Consider the following 18,388-nt stretch of genomic DNA (forward strand, 5'->3'; position numbering starts at 1 on the left):
TGACATTCTTCGATTCGATCGAGTCATAGTATTTTCACATCGGAAAAAATTAAAACCCGAACTGTTTTAACGAAAATCTTGCATATTTATCAATATATACGTAATACCTAATAGGCCACTACGGAAATTGAAAAATTTGTCCACTTTACTCGACCTAGACCAGTTAAATTCGCCAATCTCTTCTTTATTTATCTCCCCCCCCCCAAAAAAAAAAATCCAATATCTTGATAAAATTCGTGTTTTTACCAGCTCCATAAAAGCTTTCCTTGGTCATGTTTTCGGCCAATAATCGATTAAAAAACAAGATGCGCATGTTAGATGAAATCCCACCCTGTGATAAAAAAAATTGCCGGCCAGAATTCTGGAACATGGAGCCATTGACCTTTCGCCACGGACGCAAAATTGAGTTTTCAAATTCAGTAAATTCCAGATTCCAATTACAGCGCTGTAACAGTGTTTTGGAACTTTGTTGAATGGGTTCAGAACCGTTCAACATTTGTCGGCCTAAATATCACCAAGGAGCAACCATTTGACAACTATTATACAGTGATATTTTTTAAAATAATTTATCACATAATTTTAATATATTTTAAAAGCATTATATTTCGTGGTCCGATTGACCGAATTTACTTTTTTCAATTAATTAATCTTTATGTAAGGTATTGGTTGAAATGAAAAAGTCAGTGTCACGAGCGGGATTCGAACCCACGACCTTAGGCTAAATACGCCGATGCTCTACCACTTCAGCTATCGTCGTGGTTCGTGACTTCGAACCACTCGGACACCAATTCCCCATCTCAAACTACCTTTCGAATTTTCCTCTACGTTTTGCCATTTTTCAAATGTCGTGTAATAGGATTCGATTCTCGGCGACAGATGAAACTACCACGGAGAACTTCAATGAAGATATACTTCGTTTTACTTATTAAATCCAAAATGGCAAAAAGGATGGAAAAATTCGAAAGGTGGTTTGAGATGAGGAATTGGTGTCCGAGTGGATCGAAGTCACGGTAGCTCAAGTGGTAGAGCACCGGCCCGGCGTATTTAGCCGAAGGTCGTGGGTTCGAATCCCGCTCGTGACACTGACTTTTTCATATCACCCAATACCTTACATAAAGATTAATTAATTGAAACATTTTAAAAGTATTTTGTAGACATTTCTGTCTCTTTTACACTCCTGGCGAAAAGAGGGTTAAAGTTATTAAATTTAAAGACACCAAGTGTTCATGAGAAAAGAGTAGAGACAGATAAAGCAATACATAAAAAAACGCATCTAATTAGCTTAATAATATTGATGAATTTCAATCAATGTTGAGAGATTTACGATTTGAGGCGAAGTAGTAAGGAAGAAAAGTACCATAGTGAACAAATTTATTGTTTTTTTTTTCTTTAACTTCATTTTATTAAAAATTCCTTTAACATGATTTTATCATTATTATTTTATCATTGTAAAAATTATTTTAACAAAATATTGGAATGTACATTTTGGTATCCAGTGCCATTTTCCAGTACAAGGTGTTTTTTTTTTGTATATTTGAAGTTTTTTGAAAATCCCTTTCAGGAAAAAGGCCTAAAAATAGAAAAATTAAAATGAAAAGGAAGGAAGAAGGGCATAACGAAAAAATATATAACGAAGACAAAATATATATCGTGATTAAAAACTATTTGATAATTTGTAAAGCCAATCCCTTTTTTTCATCTTATTTTGACTTGAGTCCTGGTTTCGATATTGTCTATTGAAAATTCTAAGAGAGTCTTGGGACTTGCTGATCCAGAGAAAAGAGTAAACTTGGCACATTTTTTTTTAAATAATTAAAGTAATTATCTGTCTGCGTTGGGCGGGTTTACGACGTCGTGCGTTGTATGTTCTGAGTTCTCATTTTCCCCATAAACATTTACAGTTTCACAAAATCAAATAATTTACGTATTAAGTGGTACAGTGGACATTCTGAATAGTCGTTCCTTTGGAAATTTCACCTTAAGTCGTTATTTATATCTCGACCCGCGTAAATAATATAAAGGGCCGCTATAATTCATCCTCGACTTGACGACGAATCCCGCCGTTTGCCCGGCAATGCGGAACGGCTCGTTATACAAATCCAAATTCCAAGATCTTCGACGTTGCTCCGAGTTTGGAATGAGGCCATGGGATTCTTGCCCTTTTGGAATGCCGTCTGGACTGGTGTCTGGAAATTTTTGACTTACGGCCCGGCGGAAATGACTCGGATACCCGATTTGCGAGCCGGTTCGGAGTTGTTCAACTGTAATTGACACGTTTATGACCGTCGTAAAGGCCTAATTTTAAATAGAAAATTGAAGGCAAATTACACTGACAGGCAAAAAATTCCACCAATTGATTTTTCTTCTTTTCCTCGATAAAAGAGAATTTTGCCCTTAATTTGTCTCATTACTTTACCTATACATATTTGTTTACGCCACGTTTTAAATTGAGCATATCAGAGGTAAACACACTTAATCCTTAATCCAAAACAAACAAAGGATTTTTCAATGTTTGCTTTTTACAGAATTTAAAATGTTTATTCAGTCTCATTTGAATTCTGAAGCAATAAACTGTTTAGCTTATGAAAAATGGCAAAAAAAGAGGGAAAATTCGAAAGGTTGTAGGTTGAGATGGGGAGTTGGTGTCCGAGTGGGTCGAAGTCACGAGTGGTTAGAGCTGCGTCGCCAAAGGTTGTGGGTTCGAATCCTGCGCTTGACACTAACTTTTTCGTTTCAACCAAGACCTTACATAATAAGAATAATTAATTGAAAAACTGTTTAATTTTCATGTTTGTTTTCTTCATTTCAATTTTTAAACTTAAAAATGCCACTTAGTGCTGAGGAACTTGCGCTCCTAACCGCGCATAGGATTAGGAATTATATAGGAAGTGATTGATGATGGACGTTCCATCGGAGATCCCTATGAAAGTATGCGAGACGCCGTTTGACGTTTTCGAGAAACTGGGTCCTAGAATGCCCGGTTCTAGGGCCCTAGAGTAACCCAACCACAGGATGATCGTTTTTGGAGTTTGAGAAATTTACGAATCCGGCAACTTGCTGTTGTTCAAGCGATTCTTCAGCTCCAGAAAGTTCGAGGTGTCCAAATTGCTGAAGGCACTGCTCCAAGAACGTTAAATCAGTATGAACTGATGGCTTTTCACCCCAGAATTTACCAGAACACCCAGAGTTGCACGGACTTTTTACAGAAGTGTGTAGATTTTTTCTACGCCCCCAGATTGGCGTGAATGAGTGTGGAGAAGGTGAAATGAAAGGTACGAAGCTTGTTATTTTTCCCAGAGCCATCCTTTTCAACGTAGCTCAGTGATGGTGTGGGTCTATGGAAAGTTGCACAGCGTTGGTTGTTGTCTTTATCGACCACTCGCTATGTGGTTGAAATTTTGGAACATAATGGGTTGCCTATCGTCGATGAAATCAGCGACAATCCTATTCTAATGCACATGTCCACATGTCTCGCTTAGTACAAACGTACCTTCAACAGCATAATATCAGGGTCTTAGCCTGGCCAGCCCGTCCACCAGACTCGAACCCCATAGAACATTTATGGGATAACCTCAAAGGATGAATAAGAGCGCGACCATCACTGCCTGACACACTCCACAATCTTTCACGCCTAACTACATGATCTACCTCGAAACCTCCGTTGAACTTTTGTTTCAATTTACATTACAATTACATACTTCCTATGTCTACAGGGTCCTAAACCTTCCTAACTACCGCCTTCCTAAGAATACAGCGCTGGAAATCATAAGATCCAAAATATCATGGTTTTCTTCCTGGAATGGCTCAACAATTTCAGCTGAATGGCAATTTTTCCCTGGACAATCTCAAAGAGTGGCCACTTTTACATTCAAAATTAATTAACAATATCCGCACTTCTCACACAGTGAAATGTCTCCTCCATGCTCAGAATTCCTCTAGATTTTTGCTCTATAAGGACCTTAATATCAGTCAACCTTTCTTGAACATAGCGCAAGATTCTAAAATTCCGTCCATTCCGCTAGCTCGCTGGTTTTTCAAAATTAGGTGCGAGTTACTGTACCTCAATTATAACCCCACAAGAGTCAATAGTTCCGATAGGTGCTCTCTCTGCAACAGGCAGGCTCGAGAAGACTGTTTTCATTTTCTAGCAGAATGCCCAGTTTTAGCTGAGTTCCGAGCACGGCATATAGGCTTGCCCACGTTGACGAGAGAGCACCTAATCTCTTTATTAAATAACCCCGAGTCTTTAAATCTGGTAAAGTTTGCGATGGAAGCCTGGAACTACAGGAAAACGCTTGTTTTTTATTTCAACTATTAAATGTTTACTGTATATATCAGAGACACCCTGGTTATTTATTTATATGTGCATAAATAGATATGTTGTTATTTTAGTTTATTTATATAGTTTTTTCTCTCTCTTTTGTTTATTCCTTAAGAAGAAATATGTTCCTTGTTTATTAAAAATGTATAGTCCGACTCCGGCAGACGGTTGATAACCATTGCCGAAATGTGCTTTTTGATTATGTACAATTTTTTTTACTCTCTTTTGTTTATCTAATAAAGTACTTTTTCATTCATTCATTCACTCCACAATCTTGAAAGGACTTTTCGTGAAGAATGTCTAACCTCCAGGAAAGAGACATTTCCAGACTGGTAGAAAGTATGCCGAGGCGTCTTGGAGATGTAATTAAGGCAAGAGGAGGAAATACCCAATATTGAAATGTTAATTAAAAATCTCAAACAAAATTTTAAAAACTTTTATCTGTCCGTCTTTTTTTCATTTTCCTTAGCATTTACTTTTTTTTTACTGTTTTGGACAAAGACTCAATTATCAAACGTTAAAATACTTGAAACTTTGATTAATATATAAAAATACATACAAATCAAGTTTTATTACAAGTGGGTGGAATTTTTGCCTGTCAGTGTATTTACGGCTTCTAATGAATGACCTAATTCAATGTCAAAACTTAAATATTTATTTTCATTATAATGGAAACAACACGGTTTTTCAAAACTTCTAAAAGACAAAAGGTAAATACCTAGAATGTGATCATTCAGGAAAACAGCCTTGTTTTTCCCTGTCTTCGAAATTGGTCGAGGAACGTCGTAAAAGTCGAACTGCGGAAAATTACCCAATTGAGAAAGCAAACGTTTTAAAGACTTATGCGAAAATAGAACCGCCGGCCTTCTTGGGCTGCAAATTGGCTGATTTACGGTTGTAAAACATTTGAGGTAAATGTGCGGGGAAAAAAACGCGCCCTTTCGCTCATATGCGTGACCGTTTTAGATATCGAATTAGACCGCAGGTATGTGCGCCGGATAAAGGAATGGAAATTGATGAGTCATGTTGTTTTTCGCAAAGGACGCCTTATGCAAAAACAGAATTTTTATAGATCACAGCTAAAGTGTAATTATGTTGGGAAATATCCAGGAATAAGCGATTACACGTTTAATATCAACGTAGTAATAATTATTAAATTTAACCTTTCTACCTTCTTATATTACCAAAAAAAACTGCAAACTCCAACATAAATCTTTATGTAAGGTCTTCGTTGAAATGAAAAAGTTAGTTTCACGAGCGGGATTCGAACCCAACATAAAATTGGTTTTATAATCATATAGGCGTTAAATATAAAAACATCCATTAGGATCGTTAAAATTAAAAACTAAATAAATCAAGAAAACAGTATTTAGAAAATACTGTTTAAATTATTTATTTAACGTCAAAATCCCAATTTTTAAGTTTTCAGTTAATATCATTTTTATCGTTTATTGGCCATCAAGGCCGAAATCGATGAAATAACATGTTTCATAATTAATTATTTACGCATTTATATGGTGAACAATCAAATCTATGTCTCGAAAATGTCGAATTTTTCGTTGGTGGCACATCAAAAATAGTTGAATTTGGAGTTTTCTTTCACATTTCACCTTTTCCGTACGTATTCAATTAAGTTTGTATAATTAACATTACAATAATATAAGTTAAATGGTTATTATCCAGTAGTAACTATTTTATTTCGAATAATGCCATTATAATTATAAATATAAAAGTCCAATTTTTCAGGATTCTCATTTATTGCGTTTATGTAATTTTGGCCAGGTTTTACTTTTTAGTTTGCGGCGGAGGCATTAAATACGAAAATCGTCAAAAAAAAATTAAAAACACTATCGTGTGTAACAAATAAAAGCAGTCAAGTAAAAAATAAAGCACTGTATTTAAAACGTTTTCAAATTCAAAAGTTTTAATCATTTGTGAATGTTGCGTTTTACGTAATTTTAAGTTTGAAAAGAAAATTTAAAATTTTTGGAAAATTTATTTGTAAAATTTTAAAATATATATTTGGCGTTTGCATTTTTTTTTCTTAAATCATTTGCCACTTTTATTGTTGAGGAAAAATAGATTTAACGATTATTTAACAAATAATCATTAACTAACAGTCACTAAACACCGCACAAATAATTTAATGTAAAAGTCCAAATTTTTAACTTTTTAGTTAATATAATTTTTATCGGTTATTGGCCATCAAGGCCAATTTATTTCATAATTAATTATTTCCGCATTTATATATGGTGAATTAACAAATCGAAAACTATCTCGAAAATGTCGAATTTTTCGTTGGTGGCACATCAAAAATCGTTGAATTTGGAGTTCTCTTTTCACATTGCAACTTTTCCTACATACTCAATTATGCTCGTATATCTATTATGTTTCGTGGTCCGATAGACCAAATAAATTATTTTCAATTAATTAAGGCTCTGGTTGAGATGAAAAATGGCAAAAAAGAGGGAAAATTCAAAAGGTGGGGTTGAGATGCGAAGTTAGTGTCCGAGTGGATCGAAGTCACGATAGCTCAAGTTGTACAGTAGCGGCGTATTTAGCCGAAGGTCGTGGGTTCGAATCCCGCTCGTGCTACTGACTTTTTTATCTCAACCAAAGCCTTAATTAATTGAAAATATGTTTGTATAGTTAACATTACAATAATATAAATTCAATGGTTGCTATTTAGTGGATAACCATTTTATTTTGAATACAGCAACTTTAGTCATGAATATAGAGGTTGAAAAACGGGCAAATCCCAAAATTTCTACAGTTCTTTTTATTTTCAATCTAAATGGGGCAATAATTTACGAAATTCTGATATTGGAAAAAAATTAAAGCGAATAAAATAAGGTTGTAAAAAAAGTGAAATAGTTCGTTAGTGACGTAGGCTTGGTTATAGTACGTTATAATATTAATAATTAATTATTAAATTCGTAAGTTTTACACACATTGAACATCATCATATACAAGGTTTAATACCTGGACAATATTTAGGTTAGAAAGAAAATTAAAAAAAAATAGATTAATAGTTCTTTAGTGTTCCGGCGAAAATAGTTGTACTTTGCCTAGAAAGGTGCGAATTACGACCTCCAAATTAGCCAAAATTTTAATTTTTTTATTCCAAACTAAGCTGATATTATTTTAAAAAATGTAAAATATCCGAAGTCGTAAATTTTTTAGCAGGATGTCATCGCCTGAAATATATGTAAATGAGAGAATCGATCGATCGACAAGCTATATTATAATTTTAATTATTCATTAATTAACCTATTTCGTTTTGAATAATTCCATCATAATTAAAATTAATGTTTTATTTAAACATTTAAAAAACATGGGAACCCGGATTTACATAATTATTTAATAATTAACCCTTTAAATTAAAATTGGCCCAGAAAAACTTCCTTTCTGACGGAAAATTTCAAATAATCTTGGAGGTTTTTTGTTTGACGGAAAACATTAATTAAAATCCAGCAGGTCCGCGTTGTCACGTCCGTGCTAATGAACACTAAAACCGTTTTGTATCGCCGCAAGGATAGTCAAATGTCTATTTTTTTTGTGATTTATTTATGTATGATGATTATGTATGACATGGGAAATTAGTGTTTTAGTTTTCTGCCAGCATCTCTTTATTTTGTTGAGGAGTAAATTTTAATAGCATTACAAAGGCTGTTTAATGGTATATATCTCATAGTGTGTTCATAAAAGAATTGGAATTGTTGATTAGATGATAATGTACGATATTGGTCAGGTGTGATCATTTATAATAAAACTAATTTTTTTACGCTTTTGTGCGATTATGTCAGGAAACCGAACGCTCGGGACCTTCAGGCACATATCAAAAGACAACTTCTGATTCTTTGAATACCGTTTGAGCTGATCAAGGCCTCATGATTTGTTTTAATACAAAATTTGAAAATTGTTAAGGTCGCGCCTCCTCTGAAGTTGGATCTTCCAGGTCGGCCGATCAACCGAGCGGACCCTTTGGAAAGACTTAACCGGCAGAGAGACCTGGTGAGGAATGCAAGCCGAAAACAAAGTTGTTTTCTCGAGAAAAAAATCGACTGAGGCTTAATTTCTAGCAAAAAAGTCGACGGAGCGATGTTAATAAACGTTTCTGTTTTGTTACAGCTGAAACAGCGTCACCAGATTCAGCAGCAGATCCTACTTCAGCACTTTCAGGCTCAGCAGCAACAGCTGGCCGAACAGCATGAACAGCAGATGAGAGTTCATTTACAGGTAAGCATTTAAAATGCTCTATTGTTTAATTAATTTATTTAAAAAATTGTCACTGCGCGTCAGAGGTGTAATTTTAGTCTTTTGTGGATTATAGTAAAATTTGTCGTTAAAGAATCTAATCTCGAACACATTGGTGAGCTATTTGCTTAGAGTACTCAGAGTCAAAGTTCCGGGAGTATATATTGACGAACATTTGAAAGCCGGGAAAAATAAATTTGAAACACAATCAGTTAAGTTTGTTTCTGTGTTTTCAAGTCATATCGAAAGAAAACACTTTCGATGAGCACTCAAGAAACATATCCACCCCTCTCTACAACAGGACTTTAAAACAGTTGTTGGGGCGTCGGTGTTAGGCGTTGACACGGCGCTCATCGAACGGAAAAGGTCCCGAGTTCGAATCCAGCTGCCCTGCATTCGAACCCGACATAGTTACAAATGTTTTTTTATTTTTTTTTTTTAATTTAAACAGTTATTTATCCAGTTTATGTTTAATGGTCTAATTGAACATATTAATTATTTCAATTAATTATTCTTTTTATGCAACGTCTTGGATGAGATGAAAAAGTTAGTATCACGAGCGGGATTCGAATCCACGACCTTCGGGCCGAATAGGTCGCTGTTCTAACCATTTGAGAAGTCACGATGGCTCAAGTGGTTAGAACAGCGGCGTATTGAGCCGAAGGTCGTGGGTTCGAATCCCGCTCGTGACACTAACTTTTTCATCTTAACCAAAACCTTACATAAAAAGAATAATCAATTGAAACTATTATTAACATTTAAAAAAAATAATAATAAAATTATATGAACATCTAGTCACAAATTGAAACCTACGATATCAAGAATAAATTACAAATTAAAAGTGAACGTGATCAAAGCCCGTCCATTCTATATCAGAAATATAACTTCCATATGGTTATTTTACACAGTACAGCCAATACACCTTCCCATTTATCCAAACTTTACCGCAATAGTATCGCTAATACATTTAAAATTATCGTATAAAGCAAAATAGATAATATAATATTATTAAATTTAATATTTAACCTATTTTTAATAGAAATTTCAACATAGACATGAAAAACCTATACAATATTTAAAAATGTATAGTCCCAACTGGGACAACCTTATTTAGTAATTTTTTTTTTTTAATTTTTTTTTATTGGCCTTATGATCTTGCATATTAGCCATAGTACGAATTCTTGTGTGTTCAAATTGGGGGTTATCGGGAAAAAAGGGCCAGAGGCGACGGTGGGAATCGAACCCACAACTGCGGCGTGAGAGTCTCATGCTAACCACTCGGCTACCGCGGTCCCCCTTTATTTAGTAATGATGTCTTTAAAAATTCCTCGACTGTTTTAATATTTACTTGATGACGGCCATTTTTTAAGACAGTAAACTCTTGATAATTGACAACCTGCAAAAATATGTAAAATTCCATGTTGAAATTACCAATGAAAACTCGTTCTCTAATCCGCGATTTTATTAATTATTTGATGGGATACAAGCGAGAGTAAACAGAAAACAAACTGACGATTCGAGCAGTGCTAGGCTAGATGACGCCCGAAATCAATAAAGACGTTTATTTCAGCTGGAGAACTGTTTTAGAATTTGTTAACTTGAAAAACCAGGAGATTTATACCAGGTTTGCATCATCCAGGATCAGTAAAATTAGATTGTTATTAAATGTCACCCTCCTTGAACCACAAAAATTTAAACGTACAATGGGAAACTAACGAGAATTTCGGGAAATTTTGAAGTACAGGCGAATTTTTACTGATGGAAGACTTGAACTGATATATTTTGTACATGAAATTTTATATTTTTGCCATCCCATATCACCCAATCAATTAGTATGTATTAGTATTTTTCGGGGTGTTCATCCAGCGAAAATAAATTTACTGCCAATAATGAAAGCATTTTATTACGACCTGGAACATTGGGCAAACAGCACAATTTATCGTTTTTGTTTTGACCTCAGAATTTTGAACTATTAAACTATAAGTTTATATGAAACTTCAGATATATTTATTTAGAAACAACGAAACTAAACGGACCCTGAATGAAATTTCCTGACGTCTTATCTGTGTGATGCCCTGCCTCCGTATGAGTCAGCTTTTTCGATCCCACTGGTATTTTTATGGGTAAACAGTGTTGCTAACTTTGGCTGAGAATCCCTGAAATATTATTTTTACGATGTCTTTTTTCATCACCAGATAAAACACCTGTACAGCTGTTTCTACCCATCAATTTTTTTTATGTTTAAACAGCGAAATTAAGCGGACCCCCAACTGTAAATTTACGAAAGATTAGCGTAGGACCTGTCACAAATAAATATAAGTACAGCTTTTTCTTCCTTCAGATATTTTTATGGATTAAAATCGACTCTAAGCGTACCTCAATTAAAAATTCCTGAAGTCATAGTTTCAACCCATCAGCCATCTTTTTTCACCAGATAAAACATCTGTACAGCTGTTTCTACCCATCAATCTTTTTTATGTTTAAACAGCGAAATTGAGCGGACCCCAGCTGTAAATTTACGAAATATAAGCTGTGGGTCCGGTCACAAATCTATATATAAGTACAGTTTTTTCCTCATTCAGATATTTTTATGGATTAAAATCAACTCTAAGCGTACCTCAATTAAAAATTCCTGAAGTCATAGTTTCAACCCATCTATTTTATTGGTAAACAGCGAAGTTAAGCAGACACCAACTGCTCCCTGAGATAACAATAATAAAGTTTTTTCTACCCATCAGGTATTTTTAAGGGTAAACCACAAAATTAAGCGGACCATGACAGAAAAGTCCTGAAATTTTACCAGTTTCACGACAGATACAGTACGATTTTCAGTTTTTCGTTCCCTCTGATTTATTTATTTATTTTTTTGTGTTAACCAACGAAATTAAGCGGACCCCAATTGAAAATTCCAGAAATCTTGGCTTTGTGGAAGGCCTGTCATCATCACACAAAATTAAGCGGACCATGACAGAAAAGTCCTGAAATTTTACCAGTTTCACGACAGATACAGTACGATTTTCAGTTTTTCGTTCCCTCTGATTTATTTATTTATTTTTTTGTGTTAACCAACGAAATTAAGCGGACCCCAATTGAAAATTCCAGAAATCTTGGCTTTGTGGAAGGCCTGTCATCATCAGATAAGTATGAGTTTAGCTTTTTCAATCCCTTTGATATTTTTCGTCGTAACGAGCGTTACTAAGCGGACCCTGATGTAAATTCTTATTAGTTGGGTGGTGTTCCGTCTCATCACAGATACAATACGATTTCTGCTTTTCTTGCTTCTTCAGATATTTTTATGGGTAAACAGTGTTATTAAGCAAACTGAGGCTGAAAATTCCTAAAATCGTAGCTTGTCCTGCTTTATCACATCCGATATTTTTATGGGTTAATAGTGAAACTATGCAGACCTTAAACATTTCTGAAATGTAAACTTTTTTTCCCTGTTTAAATGTTTTTACCAGAAATTCAGTAATGAATTTTTTTATGAACAACGGGCGAGAATAAACGGACTTTTAAACAATATCCTGGTTTACTTAAGTCTTAGTCCAGGTAAAGTTCGTACGATAAAGTAATTCTAATGCTTAACTGATGCAGTACTGGACTGACTTTTGGCAATTGTCTAACCTCAGTAACAGTAACATGTGCCTATCTTAGATTGTTAATTTAACAACATAAATTCCGACCAATTGGACGAATTTTATGATATAAAATTGACATTAAAAACCTGAGGTCGTATACGGTCTCCAAGTGACAATTTATCATTCTCAAAGTGTACTCGTTCAAAAAACGTATCCCGTCTTGAAATAAAAAACCTATCAACAATATTCGACTTATCTTTGACAAAAGGCTTTAAGAAACCAAGATACGGATAATTGCGACTCTACAACAATCCTTTGTTATCCAAGGATCGCATTTGAAATGAACAATTATGAAAATTGCGTTGTTCCTGCCTTCACCCTTGGATTCCTTCTCTTATTTATACCAGTATTCTCATCTGATTTCGCAACGTCTGTTGTCATCTTAATGAAGCGGTAAGGCTGCTTTAATCTACGGTGATCGAGTCAGAATGAAATTAATTTCCGTGAATTTTTTTAAATAGCTTTTGTAGATCAACCACGTTTTTTGATATGATATCCTCAAAGGGGAAAAAAATCAAATTTTATTGTAAAAATAAGCGGTTTTTTGTGCTTAGACAATTATCGCATATTCAATTGTTTTTCATATTTAAATCTTATCTTTATTTTTTACAGCCTAAAAATATCTTTCAACGATGAGCTGATACGTTTGATAACAATCGCGTTGAATCTTTTAATAGTTCATTATTTAAAAGGCGGAGACTGCTGTGGTAGAATGGTTAGGTTGCCCCCGAGTGGTTCTGGGTTCGAATCCAGGCATAAGACATTAATTGACATAACATTTTAATTGATCATAATAAAACCGCTGGTTCCCGACACCCAACGATTAATTAGTCGGACGTTAAACCCTTCGGTACGACAGAAATTACTTTAATACTTAAAAGGGAAACTGTCAGGATTTATTTGTCAGAGTAACTTGAACTTTAGTATAAACTTTAAGTAATTTTGAACTTTAGTATAAACTTTTTCAATTAATTAATCTTTTAAGTAAGGTATTGGTTGAGATAAAAAAGTCAATGTCACGAGCGGGATTCGAACCCACGACCTTCGGCTTGATACGCCGCTACCCTACCACTTGAGCTATCTTGACTTCGATCCATTTGGACACCAATTTCCCATCTCAACTCACCTTTCGAATTTTCCTTCCTTTTTGCCATTTTTCAAATGTCGTGTAATATATTTGATTCTCGACGACAAATGAAATGGCTACGGAGAACATTAGTGAAGTACATTGCATTTTGCTTATTAAATCGATTAGGTTTCGTGGTCCGATTGACCAAATAAATTCTTTTCAATTAAGTAATCTTTAAGTAAGATGTTGGTTGAGATAAAAAAGTCAATGTCACGAGCGGGATTCGAACCCACGACCTTCGGCTAAATACGCCGCTGCTCTACCACTTGAGTGAGCTATCGTGACTTCGATCCACTCGAACACCAACTTCCCATATCAAAAAAAATGGCAAAAAGGAGGGAAAATTTAAATGGTGGGGTTGAGATGGGAAGTTGGTGTCCGTGTGGATCGAATCACGATAGCTCGTGGTAGAGTAGCGGCGTATTTAGCCGAATGTCGCGGGTTCGAATCCCGCTCGTGACACTGTCTTTTTTATCTCAACCAATACCTTACTTAAAAGATTAATTAATTGAAAATAATTTATTTGGTCAATCGGACCACGAAACCTATTCGATTTAGGATAAACTCTTATACGTCTTAAACTCCGAGAAATTATTATCTCCTTTTAAATCCTATTTTGTTTCTATTTATAAAAAATATATCATGATTGAATGATATTTTTCATTACGATTCACTTGAATATATAAAAGACTTGTTTTTACCACTGTGTAAATTCATGGATGTAATATTTTTCCCTAGTGGAAAAATAGCTTTTTCGTTTTTTCTCTAATCTCAATCTCTTCTAATTTTAGTTTTGTATATTTCCACGGTCGGTAAACAAAGTTGTTCAGCGATTGTTCTATATATAGAACCACGTACCATTAAAAACAAAAACCACAAGCCGTTTATATTGTTTTTTTTTCCTTTTGAAACGAAATTGATAATTGGATTGCTGTCTGTTGAACTTATTTTAAAATTGATCTTGATTAAAATTTGAGATAGTTTAAGAGTTGATGAACCTCTCTTCGGGTTTTAGGCCTGTATTCCAGCATTCAAAACTGAATTTTTACACTTCTTACGGATTAAAAACAAATAGAGACGAATAATTATTAATTCAAAATTATATTTGTAGCGATCGACAATTCCTTCCAAAATTTGTCCATTTCAAAAACGTCCGAACGTTTCAGGTTAATATCAATTCTGTTGGACTGTATTAATAATATAGGCACTATTTACGAAGATATTTGTTTTTAAATGGTTTAATTGCTTGGAACCGATAGTCGTAACCTTAGGAACTTGATTTTGAAAAAAATAATGACCCAAGACAAAAAACCATGCGGAAAGCACCATTCTCAGAGGGTGAAAAATGATTTTGGCCGTTTTTACATCAAAACACGTCAGAAATTGAAGGTTTTTGAATTCTTATTCTATTTTTGCAACGGGTTTGATGAATTGTGGTAACAGGGGAGGTACGGTGCTATTTTAAGAGCCTGTTGCCTCACGAACAAAGACGACACCGTTTAGCCGTAAATTAGGTACTTCCTTTTCAACTGATACTGAAAATAAAACAAAAAAAGAATGATTAAAAAGAGAGAGAGAGACGCGGTTTTAATTGATACCCCTGGCTCCAGTCCGCGAGTGTCTTTCCCCGGGTGATGGCCAATACACCGACTGGAAGCTGTAACGGCGACCGTTCTAATCTAGCGTGTATTAAGCAGGAGCTTTGGGAGAAGAAGAAAGTCGCTGAGGAACAGGAACGAGAAAGGGAAAAGGAAAGGCTGGAAAGCCTCAAGAAAAAGGGCAAGCACGAACAAAGCGCAGTCGCCTCCTCTGAAGTCAAGTTAAAATTGCAGGTAAACATTGGATTTTTTTTTTCCAATATAAGGATTTTTTGTGACAAATCTAATTTTTCTTTATCAAGGGATTCCTCCTGAACAAGAAGCAACGAGAGGCTGCAGCAGCGGCTGCAAACCCACAGCCTTCAACGACCCAACAGTACAGAAATTGGTGAGTCCATTTTTAAATATCTAAACGGTCTAAATTTAAACACTTAAAGTCTTAATTGCTGCATTACCCAAACGGCGGTATATATCTAACAGCTTGTCTCCACATCTATTTCTAAAACAATACTTGGCCGAACCGCCGGCTGGTATTCTTATCCTCGTTTATTCCTCTTTTACTTTTTGATATTTTCAAAGGCGTCCCAGAAATAGAACGCGGGTCCGTTTATTTGAAAAAAGCTCCAGTTTATAAATGATTCTCTTTTTCTAAGCGATCCTCTCTGAACCAATATTTACATCGCCTAACGAAGCATGAGTTGTTCAAATCAGAATAGAAATGCTTATTTCTGTACAGCAGGGAAGGCGGAAGCCTTTTTATAACACAATTATAAGATAAAAATAAGGGGTGCCGTTTGAATTCCTTTGTGTGTCTGTGTTTGCATCTTTCCCTAAATATCTTATGTATATGTACATACGAACCTTGTATACAAAATAAAAACTACTGAGTTATCTGGTTAAAAATATTACGATAGACAGCCCACAATATATATTAAACTGGCGAATGCGGAGAAATCGGCAGACAGGGCTCAACTAAAATACAGGTGCTAAGAAAATAAGATAGTTTAAACAGATAATGTCGGAAAATAAAACTACGCTGCACTTCAACTCAAAGAAAACATCACAAACCCTCAAAAATACAGATAAGCTGTTTTTACAACACGGCGTACAAAAAGGACGAAAACTGAACATACATGAAAACTTGGTAATGTACAAACATGACGCATTAGAAATTAAAAGACTCTTGAAAAGTAACAACAATTCATACACATCGTTTACACCATTGACAGAGAGAGAGAGAGGGAGTGTGAGAGAGAGGGGTGGTGAGGGGGGAGAGAGAAGGAGGGATGGAGGGAGAGAGAGTATGAGGAAGTGAAAGAGAAGTGATAGAGCGAGTGTTTTGAGAGTAAGTGAAAGATGAGAGAGAGCGTATGAGGAAGTGAAAGAGAAGTGATAGAAGGGAGAGGGAGGGAGGGAGGGAGAGAGAGAGAGAGTATGAGGAAGTGAAAGAGAAGTGATAGAGCGAGTGTTTTGAGAGTAAGTGAAAGATAAAAGAGAAAAAGAGAGAGAGCGCTAAAAACAGAGTGTGAGATAAAAGATAGCCTTAGAGATAGAGAGAGAGTGAGATAGATAGATGGAGAGAGAGAGAGAGAGAGAGAGTGAGAGAGAGAAACAAAGATTGAGATAGTCGATCGGTAACGGATAGATACATGGAGAAAGTGATTGAGATAGATAATGAGTGAGTGAAAATGGGGGTTAGAGTGAGGGGGAGGGTCAAAAGTGAGAGAGAGAGAGAGAGAGAGAGAGAGAGAGAAAGAGAGAGAGCGCTAAAAACAGAGTGTGAGATCGCCTTAGAGATAGAGAGAGAGTGAGATAGATAGATGGAGAGAGAGAGAGAGAGAGAAACAAAGATGGAGATAGTCGATCGGTAATGGATAGATACATGGAGAAAGTGATTGAGATAGATAATGATTGAGTGAAAATGGGGGTTAGAGTGAGGGAGAGGGTCAAAAGTGAGAGAGAGAGAGAGAGAGAGAGAGTGAGTGAGTGAGTGAGAGAGTGAGATGAGTGACAGCGAATGTGCAAACTGGCTAAAATCGCTATTGGCTTCGTCTATTTCCTTAAAACTATTTATGTACATGCATGTTTTGCTTCTAATTTTGCCTCATTATCATTAATCAACCTCTTACATTAAAAAAGACAAAATTATGTTTCAGAGTTAGTTTTAGTACATTAAACGAATTTAAATCCATGACTCTCAAGCATACTTGAAATAATACACTATGAAGTTCAATTAATTTTTTTCTTATTAGCATATTACCGACGCTTACAAAATTCCATCTATTCGCCGTAGGTGTTCGCTTTTGGGTTTTTAAGAATTAGCCCTGTTTCCCATTGGTAAACAGCCATCTCAGGATGATCTCACAGTCGAGTTAAGTGCTATTAGCCGAATGTAATCGTTTCGGGCGATTTCCTAGTTTTCTTATACCAAAAACAACTACGGCAGGTCCATCGGGCTTTTCGTTCATTGGGGAAGTGGTCTGGAACCTTTTTGACGCCTCATTCTTCACCGGCGATATGTATTTATATCTAACCCACTTGTGAATATTTTCAAACTAAACTGAGGGACCGACTAAATTTAAACTCGTTCTCTACCCTATGTATTTCTGTCCAGCCGGCATTATTATTAGACCAGGGGGTCATGTGGATTAACATTATATCTATACTGTTCGAGGAATTTTTTTTTATAAACAAAAGATCTGTTTTTTTAAATTGGGCTTTTCTTTTTTTTTTGAAAAATAGTATTTCGGGACGTTAAGCAACAAATAGTCGACTTGAAATAGCATCCTAATTGGATTGTCGGCCTGTCTAATTTTAAAACGCCGTCATTTCGCAAAATACTTAAACAGATCCTAAATATCATGCATACCCAAGGGCCCATGATTGTGGAGTCGGTCTCGCAAATTATCACTTTCTGGGCAATCCTTTATTTCCAACTTTTGCAATTAGAATATTTTTCCTTGAGCTCTTCTGGTCTCTTACGTTCAACCTTCGAAATTTTAACAAACAACCCTTCAGAACTAAACTTTTCGCTATTTAGGTTAGGGGCAAGGCCGAAATCGAATTTGTCGCATGGAGATGGATTAATTTTCAATAATTTACTATCAGTAGTTGTAATTTTCGATTGTGCGTTTTTGTACAGGTGGTAGATTTTATTCAATAAAATACCAAAGAGTAGATCCATATTACTTTTTGTTTGTTATATAAATACTTATTAGGTTTTTAACATTTGGAAAATTTCAGGTTTTATTTTACACCAGTTGAATTTAATTATTATTTTTATTAGGTTTCATGTTTCGCTTGACCAAATAAATTCTTTTCAATTAATTAAGGTTTTGGTTGAGATAAAAAAAGTCAGTGTCACGAGCGGGATTCGAACCCACGACCTTCGGCTAGATACACCACAGCTCTACCACTTGAGCTATCGTGACTTCGATCCAGTCGG

General features: G+C 35.3%; 1 protein-coding gene and 1 non-coding gene across 19 annotated transcripts in view; both read left to right on the plus strand.

Moving 5' to 3' along the window:
• The window catches only part of LOC106667903 (histone deacetylase 4), a 237,662-nt gene that overhangs the window by 212,791 nt on the left and 6,483 nt on the right, over nt 1–18,388 (plus strand). For 14 of the 18 annotated variants that reach the window (XM_014396183.2, XM_014396201.2, XM_014396192.2 and 11 more), the window contains 4 exons: nt 8,249–8,335; nt 8,453–8,560; nt 15,040–15,177; nt 15,246–15,331. In XM_014396183.2, coding sequence (XP_014251669.1) covers nt 8,249–8,335; nt 8,453–8,560; nt 15,040–15,177; nt 15,246–15,331 — 419 coding nt within the window. The remainder of the gene's footprint in view (nt 1–8,248; nt 8,336–8,452; nt 8,561–15,039; nt 15,178–15,245; nt 15,332–18,388) is intronic. The other 4 variants (XM_014396229.2, XM_024226580.1, XM_014396166.2 and 1 more) reach the window with 3 other exon arrangements.
• Nucleotides 1,005–1,082, plus strand: Trnaa-ggc. The gene is given in 2 exon segments: nt 1,005–1,041; nt 1,047–1,082. It is a non-coding gene; the product is annotated as a tRNA-Ala (tRNA).

The sequence above is a fragment of the Cimex lectularius genome, unplaced genomic scaffold, assembly GCF_000648675.2.
Source record: "Cimex lectularius strain Harlan isolate CLEC.00 unplaced genomic scaffold, Clec_2.1 scaffold85, whole genome shotgun sequence".
NCBI classification, from domain to species: Eukaryota; Metazoa; Arthropoda; class Insecta; order Hemiptera; family Cimicidae; genus Cimex; species Cimex lectularius.